This window comes from Choristoneura fumiferana, chromosome 24 (assembly GCF_025370935.1).
Source record: "Choristoneura fumiferana chromosome 24, NRCan_CFum_1, whole genome shotgun sequence".
Taxonomy (NCBI): domain Eukaryota; kingdom Metazoa; phylum Arthropoda; class Insecta; order Lepidoptera; family Tortricidae; genus Choristoneura; species Choristoneura fumiferana.
The window spans coordinates 10,205,038-10,217,724 of NC_133495.1; the positions used below are offsets into that span (position 1 = coordinate 10,205,038).

At 37.6% G+C, this 12,687-nt stretch overlaps 1 protein-coding gene across 1 annotated transcript in view; it reads right to left on the reverse strand.

Moving 5' to 3' along the window:
• Window positions 1–11,743, reverse strand: part of LOC141441543 (CCAAT/enhancer-binding protein-like) — a 35,384-nt gene extending 23,641 nt beyond the window's left edge. Inside the window, exon 1 of the mRNA XM_074106310.1 lies at window positions 10,691–11,743. Within this exon, the coding sequence (XP_073962411.1) occupies window positions 10,698–11,534 (837 nt within the window). The 5' untranslated portion in view covers window positions 11,535–11,743 and the 3' untranslated portion in view covers window positions 10,691–10,697. The remainder of the gene's footprint in view (window positions 1–10,690) is intronic.
• Between the last annotated feature and the right edge of the window lie 944 nt (window positions 11,744–12,687).

Here is a 12,687-nt window from a genome sequence, read left to right on the forward strand (position 1 = left end):
CCCTAAATACGTGCATGGAGTACTTCGCTATTTCTTTTAATGTTTTTCCAAACGTGAATACTACACTACTACTGGACAAAAGGTACTGCAGGGCTACTACGAAACTCGAAAACGAAGTTCGTGTCGTGCGGTCCTTTGACACTTATACTATTTAATGCGAGAGCGAGCGGGACGGTACGATACGAACTTCGAGTTTCGTAGTAGCCCTGCTGTAGAGTAGACTGAAGTTGTACAGCACTGACCCAAAGCTATTGTTACACATGCTAGTTAGTAGCCTCCTGGGTCCTCGCGTACTTTATAAAGGACCAATTAACACTAAGAATAACGGCCGAATGTACTTTATAAAGTACAAATTGTTCATTGAATAAAGAATTCTAAGAATTTTGAAATAATATCCAAAATAATAAAGCAGGTCAACCACGTCTAGGTCTTAAGCACTAAGTTTGTTAAAAAACCGGCCAAGAGCGTGTCGGACATGTCCGAAATAGGGTTCCGTAGTCATTACGAAAAAATAAAGTAATATTTTTTCAAGGATTTCGTATTTTGTACGGAATATTCCAAGTTTAGGTATATTTTATACCTTAAGCGGCTATTTACTCTTAAACTACTAATAATTCTCAAGAAAACTTAACCGTTATAGTTTTCCTTGTAAGTTTGATATACTTACTACCATCCTGATTTTTTACGAATTAATCCATCCACCGGTTTAGATTTTAGAGGAGGGACGACGCTCGATTTTAATGAAAATTTGCACTTTAAAGTTGAATATTTTGCAAACAAATCACTGAATCGAAAATCGGTTTTGCAACCCCTAATGATTTTAAGACCTGTCCAACGATACCCCACACTATAAGGTTGGATGAGAAAAAAACAACCCCACTTTACGTCTATATAGGAGGTACTCTAAAAAAGATTTTATTTTAATTTTTATTGTACCATTTTGTCGGCATAGTTTACATATACATATATTCGTGCAAAGTTACAGCATTCGTGTAAAATCAACAGTATTTTTAGGAATAACGCTCAATTCTAAACTACAATAGGGACCTCACGTCACAGCAATCGCGGGTAGATTGAGCTCTGCTGCTTTTGCAGTTTGGAAAATACGAGAGCAATTAGAGCAATTTATAATTTGAAGACGCGTGAATCTTTAAGATCTTTTTTTAAGGAAACAGGTATCCTAAACCTGCCCTCATTTATGTTTTTGAAATAATCATGTATGTAAGAAAGAATATATGTGATTTTCCCACTAACGTCGATAAGCCAAAGGCTACTTGAAACACAGAGAAGCTTAAAGTTCCATCTTTCAGACTGGCTAAAACCAAAAAGTCGTTTCTGGGAAATTGCATAGGTTTTTTATAATAAAATTCCAAAAAATATTACAAATGAAACGGATACAAAATTCAGATCTATTGTCAAGAAGACATTAACATCAAAGGCGTATTATAAAAATAATGATTATATCATGGATAGGGATATTTGGAAATCATTCCGATCTGCATTAGCGATCCCTTCAAATAGCGAACCTACTGTGTTTAAAATAAAGTTGTGATAAATACTTGTGATGTATAGATATCATTTAATAATATTGTAGATCTGTTTAAAAAAATATACCTCGTTGAGTTTCTAGCCGGATTCTTCTCAACAGAGGTTTTTCCGAACCGGTGGTAGATTTTTTTGACATTCACAAGTGCTTGTTATAGCCTAAAAAAATAAATAAAGGTATTTTGACTTTGACTTTGAATTATAATTTTTTAGTTTTATTGATTTACCTATTTACATTCATTCTAGAGCATAAAAGGTCATTTTTGATTTTTAGTTTTATATAAATAAAAAAATATTAAACAAAAATATGTAGAAACTTCTTTGTTTGTGATTGACACCAGATTGCCTTGGTCTTAGACGCACATCTTACTTTATGCACTAGAGCATAAAAGGTCATTTTATGACGCCTAGATCAACCATAAATAAGAAGTTTACGAGCATGAGACGTGAAAATCTTATTAGTTAGTCAGCTTCCACAGCCACGCGCCACAAGAAGCCCCCCCGACACTCGGTTCTCGTTAAACGTGTTAAACCACAGATTTTCGGTCAACGTGATCAGTGAGTGAAAAACGCAACTTTGCTAACTGAAGCCATTCAAAAAGTTGAAAACATGTGCGTTTTGGCCGCGTGGTCTTTGTGCCCTGCTTCTCTTGACAGCCGTGTGACCCTCGTGCCTTATACCATCATCATCATCATCTTCATCATCATCATCATCATCATCATCATCATCCCAGCATTTATACGTGTCCCACTATGAAGCGTCAGATTTGTGAAGACGATTCAGTTTGCGCATGTAGAAAATCTGATAGTACACTTGTGAAACGCGCGTCATCTGCTATTCGATGTTTTTAGGGTTCTGTAGTCAACTAGGAACCCTTATAAATTCGCCATGTCTGTCCGCCTCTCTGTATGTCGGTCTGTCTGTCCGCGGCTAAGCTCAGAGACCGTTAGTACTATAAAACTGTAATTTAGCATGAATATACCTACGTATCAGTCAGCCCACAGTGGTAAAATAAAAAATAATCAATTTTTTTAGGCTACCTCCCACAGACGTAAAGTGGGGGTGATTTTTTTTTCCTCGGCTAACCCTATAGTGTCGGGTATCGTTGGATAGGTCTTTTAAAGCCATTGGGGGGTTACTAAGATGATTTTTCAATTCAGTGATCTGTTTGCGAAATATTCAACTTTAAAGTGCAAATTTTCATTAAAATCGGGCGTCTTCCCCCCCTCTAAAATCTAAACTGTGGAGTGAAAAAATTTGAAAAAATTCAGAATGGTAGTAAGTATATCAAATTTACAAGGAAAATTATAAGAGCTAAGATTGCTTGAGAATTAGGAGTAGTTTAAGAGTAAATGGCAGCCTAAGGTGCCTAAACTTGAAAGATTCCGTACACAATACGAAATGCTCAGAAAAATATTACTTGATTTTTTTTCGCAATGGCTACGGAACCCTATCTAGGGCGTGTCTTACACGCTCTTGGCCGGTTTTGATTATTTTTTTATATTTTTTAACCCCCGACGCAAAAAGAGGGGTGTTATAAGTTTGACCGCTATGTGTGTCTGTCTGTATGTCTGTGGCACCGTAGCTCTTAAACGGGTGAACCGATTTGAATGGGGTTTTTTTATTTGAAAGCAAGTTTTCTAGCGATGGTTCTTAAACATGTTTTATCAAAATCGGTAGCCGTTTTTGAGATAGGTATTGAACTTTTAAGTGACAACGTCGGGGGTTTTCCAATCTTTTTTTGGTTAGGTTATATTTTGTGTGTATCGAATATATGTACTTAAATAAATCTTTCTCTCTCTATATATAAAAATACACAGTATGCATCCTAATACGAGTAAGTCATACGGAGATTAGTATGAGTAGGTAACATTTTTGTCACAGAATTAATAATAGAGTTGAGGCGCTCTGTCATCTTGCGTATGAATGTTATATGTTGTTATGGTATCTATCTACCTATCTATCTCTATCTGTTTACATTTGTTGTGTATGTGTATTGTATGTGTTAGTTTTATGTATTCTTGATATTGCTCTAATCTACTGTAAATAGCACCACCTGCTAAAATTTATTCCTTACTTCTGTCCATTGTAAAGGTTGCCTGGAAGGGTCGCTCTGAAACGATAAGGCCTCCTATTGCTTACCTTAGAAAATCTGTATGTATATACCTGTTTTCTGTGCTGCTTACTGTGTTGGTGTGCAATAAAGAGTTATTGTATTGTATTGTATTGTTGTAGAATTGGTAAAAAACTTAAGAAGACGAGCTTAAGAAACTTAAGATGATGAAGATGATGGTACGTCGTAGTCACATGTCCGTATAGGTAAGTCGACGTTCCATATTATTATTCGAAAAATGACTTCCCATATCAATTCCGTGCACTACGACATACAACAGGTCATCTTAAGTTTTTACCCACGACGGAACATTTAGGGTGAAAGGTTGTTTGTTTGGACCGATTTGGATGCAGGTGGTAGGACCTTGTGCAAGGTCCGCCCGGATTGCTACCACCATCTTGCTCGCTAATCCTGCCGTGAAGCAGCAGCACTGTTGTGTTTCGGCGTGGAGAGTAAGGCAGCCGGTGAAATTACTGGCACTTGAGGTATCCCATCTTAGGCCTCTAGGTAGGCAACGCATCTGCAATACCCCTGGTGTTGCAGATGTTTATGGGCGGTGGTGATTTCTTACCGTCAGGAGACCCTCTTGCTCGTTTGCCATCCAGTAGAATAAAAAAAAAAGTTCTTTTACCTATACAAGTTTCAAGTTTCAAACGTAGGATACTACGCAGATTGTAAACAAGCGTAGCAGCGTAGCATGTCTACGCGCTCGACCTTGACGCTCATTCTAGTAAGCAAATCTACGAAATTACGAATCTTTACGGATCGAGAAACAAGAGCGCGTTGCTATACATTGCCGGCGATAATAGACCATTTGTGAATCCATAGCCGCCCGGCCCCGTAATGTAAAGAAACTAGCACAAGATTTCTTGCACCGTTTAACGAGCATGGGAATGGGAAAATCTTAATAATCACCTTCAGTTAGTCTATTTTTCTCAGCATGCAGCAACATTGTCGCTCAAAGATATTGCCGCTTTAAGTAATAAATGGGTTTTGCGCTTTGGCCGCTTGATTGATAGAGACCTCCGCAAAATACGAGTGATTCAATAAATTATTTAAAATACCAATACTTTTTATTGATTTTTTTGTAAAGTGAATTTTTAGAAAACAATTTTTGTATTTTTGTGCTATAACCCCTACACCACTGCTGGTCCAGCAGCACGGATTGCTGAGGACCTGGGTTCGATTCCCAGTGCTGGTCTCTTTTTCTGGTTTTTCTGTGCATCCATGTCTCAGCTTGTATTTCCAATATGGTTTTACGGGATACCCGTAAAAGTAACAAATTTTAAGTTGAAATAAAAAATACAAAAAGACCCAAAAACCAATCATAGTATAATTCACTATTTTTTTATTAAGTCATTAGGTGTTGAAACTATTTTGGTTGATGACCTCAGAGTCGAATCTAGTTTTGCTAGGGCTGAGATGATGATTATGATGATGTAAAGAATTATTATATAAAAGAATTAAAATGTATGTATGTCACAATGTTACGGCATCTATCGCTCTTCCGCCGGTTTTATCAAATCTACAAAATTGTATATGCCTAAATAACTCATACAATGTTAACCAATGTAAGCATGTGCACGTCATCAACCAAATGCAAGCATAGAGGAAAAGATATAGGTATGTATAGGTAGGTACAGTGCAGTTCATAAACTTATGAGCAAAACTTTGATCAAAAGTATCTGAACACGCTTCTATGCCGTTAACAATAACAACAATAGCGTGTAAATTTTTATACGGCGTATACTTTATCCACCTACAGTATCCAGTAATACGACTGATATAGGATATAAATTTTGTTAAATAGTGTTATTAATTAGGTGTAACGATTTTTTAAAGTGACTGAGCAGCAATGTACGCAGTCCAACTTATTTTGACATAACAAGTATTCCCAGTTTGGTACTCTATTTTGTAATATCTTTTAAAAACTGCCTATTTTCCAATATGATTTTTCGATTAAAGAACAATCAGTTAATAACTTGACCAAAGAAAGATTTTTCAAGTAAATCGTTACTTGCAATAAATGCATTAGTTCTTATGCATTGCAACTCATTGAATCATTTACCTTGATTTCTTACATTTTCTATTCAACTATTATCGTTTAAATATTTAAAAACATAGAAAATGGTGATAGTACCTAAGATGGCAGATTTCTGCTAATTCACGTAGTAAACTTTAAAAGTGAAACTGCATTAATCAACAACATTAAAGACTGACTTGCTCGTGCAATTGTAATAATATAGGTATGTATAGGTAGGTACAGTGCAGTTCATAAACTTATGAGCAAAACTTTGATCAAAAGTATCTAAACACGCTTCTATGCCGTTAACAATAATCGTAACAATAACAACAATATAAACGGATCGGGATGTGACGTGGATTTTCACTAACGCGTTTCGGATTAACCCGCTCCGCTTTTATGGAGGCTCACCCTTACTACCCAGTGTTTAAAAATTAAGTAGCGGCACAGATTTCGCCGGATATAACTTTCCCGAGCCTGTCGATGGGTTTATGCAATATGTGACAAACATTACGCTAAGTTTTAATCCTTAAACAATACTTCAGCAACCACAAATCCAGACCTCCACACAGTAAAAACACACAAATCACACAAACCCATCTATCACCACGCAACTCATCAAATAGAGCTCTTCTTCCGAGCAACACAACCGAACCCTCTTGAGAGTAACATCTAGTAGCATGATGAACGGTTGTGTTCCTCTGAAGATGAGCTTTGGTTGAGTTCCAAACGCGTCAGTATAGTATGGTGGTGGTGATAATGGGTTTTGTGTGTGTGTTTACTGTGTGGAGGTCTGGAGGTGGAGGAACCGAATGAACACAGATTAGATAAACGTAGCTATCATAAGGTTCGGGTTTTAGTTCATTGCTTTATAAAACTAAAAAGAAAAAACAAGTCTAGTGTTCCAGAACTCTGTTAAGTAATTAAAAAGTAACAGGGTCGATGAACAAGGTCACTCAACAGAGGTCGCAAAAATTCTCAGTAATGTTTCTTTTAACATTTAAATCACTCACAGGTTGTAGACAAATTTTATGAACATGAGTAAATAGTAAGTCAAAAGAAATGAAAAGTAGGAACTTTATTAAATTTTAAAATTTTACGTAAATCCTTAAATAGCGGACACATCGCGCATAAAGCCATCCAAAACACAAAAGGCATATTAACGAAAAAAAGTGAAAGTCTAGTGGGGGCGTACTGGCACGTACAATCACCAGTATATTTAGGCATCCAAGTTATATACGGACGCATACAGTTCCGGGATGAAGCTATTTTGGCCACATGACATCAATTATACTTAGACCCCACACTCGTATCCCACTCGCTACGTTAAAGGAGCCTCGTTATTTTGGACGTTCATTTATTTGCAACGACCAGCTTCTTACGACACATTACTGCTTAAGACCTAATTTGTTACAGAGACTTTTTATACTGGTCATGTCTGTAATCTTTAGGTGATTCATTCATGCTTGTAGGTGTATTATTTATATTGTCCTTGCTTAAATTATGTTAATGATTAGATTCGCATTCGAGTCTAAATTTACACTTAGTTCATTCATAACTGCACGCATTAGATTAACTATTTTCGTAATCATAGTGTAGGTACAGTCACCAGCAAAAACGCGTGCAAAAATATCTAACACGTCCTTCCGGCCCTAGAAATAGTCGTATCAGATATTTAGGCACGCTTGTGTCAGATATTGGTGCTGGTGACTGTACCTACACTATGATATATATGATACAAAAGTACCTACACTATGATATGATACAAAAGTAGCAATGGGCGGGTCACATTGCTCGAAGAATAGATAACCGTTGGGGGAGATTGGTCGTCGTGTGGCGATCATGACACGGAAGACGAAGTGTTGACAGACTTCCCACAAGGTGGACTGACGACATCGCGATAGCTGCGAGGAACTGGTGGATGCAAATGGTAAGTTGTCGTGACGTTCATTGTGGCGTTCTTCGTCGTGGAGGCCTTAGTTCAATTATCCACTATTATAGTGGACGTCACCCGGCTGATTATAATGAATATATGTATTGATATTGCTTTCGACGGTATAAAATCGACGCAATCAAGAGCTACAGTCATTAAAAAGGTGTTTCCATTCAAATCGCCTTAACAAAGAAGTTATAGGGTACTTCCAGCTATGATTGATTTATACCGTTTAGATGCAAAATTTTACTCTCGAGTTTAAAACATAAAGTTTACAAAGATACGTTTCTTTTTAACAATCTTTTTTTTTTATAATAAGTAAGCCATACTAGCTTAGAGGTTAGAGGTCATTACATCGCAAGCAAAGGGCCACGGATTAGAGCCAGGGCACGCACCTGTGATTTTTTGGGTTTTACGAGTACGTGCGAAATTATACTAGCAGCGCTTTTGGAATGACCTTCATTATTTACCATAGATCATTAAACAAGAAAATTAGCTAAAAACTTGATAGCTGTTTTTTTTTCAATGATTATACTTACAGAAAGTTCCACAAATTATATAGAAAGAGAGAAAGAAGACATTTATTCACTAATACAGAAGACACACAAATACAATAAAATATTGTAGGTGTATTGTGGTACTTCTTTCATAACTGCACAAAAAGTGGCATGAATTAAGTAAATATCTCTATAAGTTTATTAAACGCTACAAAAGCATCTACATATCGGTGCTTTGTAGACACAAATTCCGCTAAAAGCCAGAAATTTGACATTAAAACAAAAACGGACCGTTGCATTTCCCAAACCATTGTTCCGTGCAAACATAAAATAGTTAAAATTAAAACCAACAAGTCAAAGCATCGGAAGCAGCAAAAGTAGGGCGCGAGCGGCGAAAATTTTGGCAACAACGAACCAAAACCGACTTAAAACCATACACACAGAAGTCATTGTAAACCAGCAACGGTACACAGTGAAAACGAAAGTTGCAAGCAGACAGCATTTTGCACAAACGAATTTGAATACTGAATCGAGCCCCCGAAGAGATATACTGCTAAACGAATGCGGCGACCGAATTTCAAATGGATTGTTGAATATTGCATGGGCGGACCAAATTTTGTGTTGTGATAGGTCCGGAATTGGCACAAATAGAAATCCAATCCAAAACTGATAAATATGAACGCATCGTTGTAAATAATACAGCTTGAGGTCTGAATGTTGACGATGAGTTAGCGGATGGTAATACTCGTAAAGAAGGAAGTTGAGCAAGATATTGTCAACGAGAATGTAATCTCACAGGAAATAACAGAAAGATAGCGTAAAGATTAATCAAATGCGTGATGTGATCTGATCATTCTAGGCCACTAATTCAAAAGGCACTCAAGACCATGGACCACTTGAAATTTTTCGTCTTTAATTTTTTAAACGATCTTCAAAGGATACCATAATCAAAAATACCAAAATTATCGGAAAGTGACTTCTTGAAAAAATATAGGTACGTTTTCATCTACACAGTGAATCTAAAAATAGTGTTTGTGATAACACTTAGCAAGCGTTTCACTCGTTAAATGCAAATTTGCAGGAAATGCGCAAATTGACCCAATTGCAATTTGTGATTTTATTTGTGTTCATGTGTTTAGTCTTTTTCATATTTGATGCTGTTATCGATTCATATAACTTTATTAACTTAAGACAAGAGCTTCAGTTTTTATTAACCTAGTTCAAAACAGGAGTTTCTGTTTTCATCTGTATTTTATTATACATTTCTATCAAAAAATGTGGTCCAATTTGGAAAATTCTTCTTTTGTTTGAAAGAATAAGTATGTAGATAGCTTAGCTAAGTTACTATAATTTAATTATAATTCGAAGTCGGTTTTTGTTTTATATTTGCTACCATTGCCAACAAAAGTAGTTTGTCCACAAATCCGCCACATGTATGTATTTCTATATTATTCAACACAAATGTAGATGATTATTTAGAACGGTTGAAAATCAAATCACTTCATCCGTACAGTGTCTAATATCTTATTATTTGTTACACACAAGTAGTTTTTCTATTTGCTTTTACGGCTAAGAATTTTTATTATAATCTTCATACAATAGTACACTAGAATTGTTTTCTTCTAAAACGTTTATTATTACTTACGAAACACTTATTCAAACTCTGAGCACACCTTGTCCTACCGTTTTTGTTTTTAGAAAGCGACAGTACATTTTGGTTACCATAATCCTTGTGGAGGCTTTCGTTCAACTTTGAACGCAAAACCATTTCTATACGACGTAAATTTCATCGCAAGCAGAAACCGACGTCAGACACGTTTGCGGGTATTATAAAGGTGTATGTTTTTATTATATTTCGCCGTTATTATATTGAAATCTACATTTTTAGTTTAAGTTTTTCAATATTAAAATTAGAATTTTTAGCAATCATCAAGTTTGTTTTGACTACAGATATAACTTTCGTTTTTCTTGGTAATTTCGGAAAAGAAACCATAACGCAATGATGCACAAACCACCTACTTACTATAAATCTGTAGCAAACTTATTTTTCTCTTCCCTAACGTGCTTGTACTTAATATAATGTTTAAGTTTGTAAATCACACACGTGATGATGTTATGGAAAAGCACGTGCTTTGGATTCGTAATCGTTGAATAATTATTTTCTCGTGCCGTTTGTTACAACCAATTTTATAAACACACGTGACTCCTATGACTAAAAAAGAAAGCTCATTAAGTAATGCCTTCAGTTTTATACAAATTGAATAAATAACTTCTAATGCAAGTCATACAAGTAACTGACAATAATTTTCAAGAACTACTCAGTAGTCTGACAAGTGAGTTTTAATTACTGTAGTAAACCTAACACTGAAAGTATAATTTTGCAAATGATGAAACGATTCGAACGCAAGCAATGTCGCACGCATTCTAATGCAATATAATATATTGCGTAAGTCATCCATAAAAAACCCTTTTTCTATTCACCATGTGATTTACGACTTTCCGTACTCACACTGAAACGGGAGCACACATGCGTAATGACTCACACAATCACACATATTACCATATTACACACACTCACCTATGGGTCAGAGAGTGTGGTCGGGCGCATGTGGCGCTCCGAGTTGTAGCATGGAGCGGCATAGCTCCGTGATCTCCGGATGATTTAAGTTGATCAGATGCACATACATCTGCTTGTGCAGGCTCAACTCTCCAGAAACAGCCTCTAGCCTCTTTAAAAGCGTATCTTTTTCCCTCAAGAGCGTTTTCACCTTTTCTTCTACTTCTCTGGAACGCACTTTGGCTTTTTCACGTGATTTCCGGACTGCTATATTATTACGTTCCCGTCTTCTCCTGTATTCGTCTGTACCTTTGTCTGCAGTTTTTCCGGACGAGCGTCTAGAGGGAGGCTGCTTATGTTTGAGTAGAGGAGGAAGCAGAGGTGCTCCGAGAGGAGGTAACGACGTGAATCCACCCCCGTATGGTCCACTGACTCCCACGGGAGGCTGTGGGTTATATTGTCCTGTGTATTGAGCGCAACTGACATTTCTTCTAAAATCATGCGGCTCCTGAGGTTCTTCTTTGATGGGCGGCTGTTGTTCGTGTGCAGCGCTGGCTTGCACGGGGGCGTACGAAGCGCCCGAGTGTACTGGCTGCGGCATGTACGCCAGGGTGGTCCTAGTAAAGTGCCGGGGCTGAGGGGACCGGCCCCCCGGCAGTATCTCCTGGAACAAAGTCATCGCTTCCTCCCCGCGGAATTGATCCTCGATCAAATGCTGGAGGTCCAGACTGATCTCCTGGCCGTTGAGCTCGTCCAGATCGGGGGGAGGGTACGTGGCGCGTTTATCATCTCCGACTTTCTTGAGGTCTGGCTGCGGCGGCGGCGCGGGTGCGCCGGCCGCGTCGTACATCTGCGGGGAATCCATCCCACCGCCCGGGCCGCACGCGGGCCCAGCGGCGCCGGCGGCCCGAGCGTCCACTTCAAAGCACTGAGACGCCGTCACTTAAGCACATGCACCGTGGTGATCCGTGTTGTCGCCGGTATTGTGCACTCGCGGTGTAACTATGTCAAAGTACGGAGCGCAGGACGCGTGCGTTCGCGGCGGCGGCGAGTCGCGGACTGGTGCGGCGCGCGCGCCGTTCGTTCGACCTGCCCGGAAGGAAGTGCTGAAGTTGCACAGTAAAAGTAAGATTACGAACCAAGCGCTTTTAAGTTTTCTTTTCATTGCCGGTTTTCAGGTTTCAGCCTTCGGGGTTGCGAGTATAACTTTTTTTATAGATTTTTAATTTGAAGTATTGTTTTGTTTTTAATTTCAATGCTTAGGTTGTTTACCTTTGGCATTGTTTATTTAAATAATCACGTATTTGACGTTGGTATGCACATTTTCGAGCGATCTAGATTTTATTCATAAAATAAGTAGGTAAATTTCACTTGTTATTTTATTAGGTACATTGATCAGATACGATAGATCAGAACGTTTTTGTTTTTACTTTTGCTTTTTAAGTTTGTTAAGATTTTAAAGATACCTAATTTTTCCAATATTTATAACTATTTTTTTAACTGACTTCAAACAAGGAGGAGGAAAGGAACGCCGATAGGATTGCTTTACCGTCCTTTTTAGGGTTCCGTAGCCAAAATGGTAAAAACGGAATCCTTATAGTTTCGCCATATCTGTCTGTCTGTCCATCCGTCCGCGCTTTGCTCAGGGACTATCAATGCTAGAAAGCTGTAATTTTGCGCGAATATAATATGTAAAACTATGCGACAAAGTGTACAATAAAAAATCTAAATATATTTTTTTACAGTACCTCCCATTGTAGTACAGTACATGCTGTGTCACATTATACTAACATGCTTATTAGATGACCAATAGAAGGGGCTTGAAAGTACCACAAAAATGCTTGGCAAATTTTAATCCTATTAACTTACTTACGGTTTAAAGAGTCACTCAGGAGACTGTACTCGTAACTATAGCAACGAGTGACAAGAAAAAGTTGATTAACCCTTTTAACAAAAAATAAAACCGCTGAAAAAAACTGAAAAACCAAAAAGAATGAACCTTTTTATTTTACCATAAT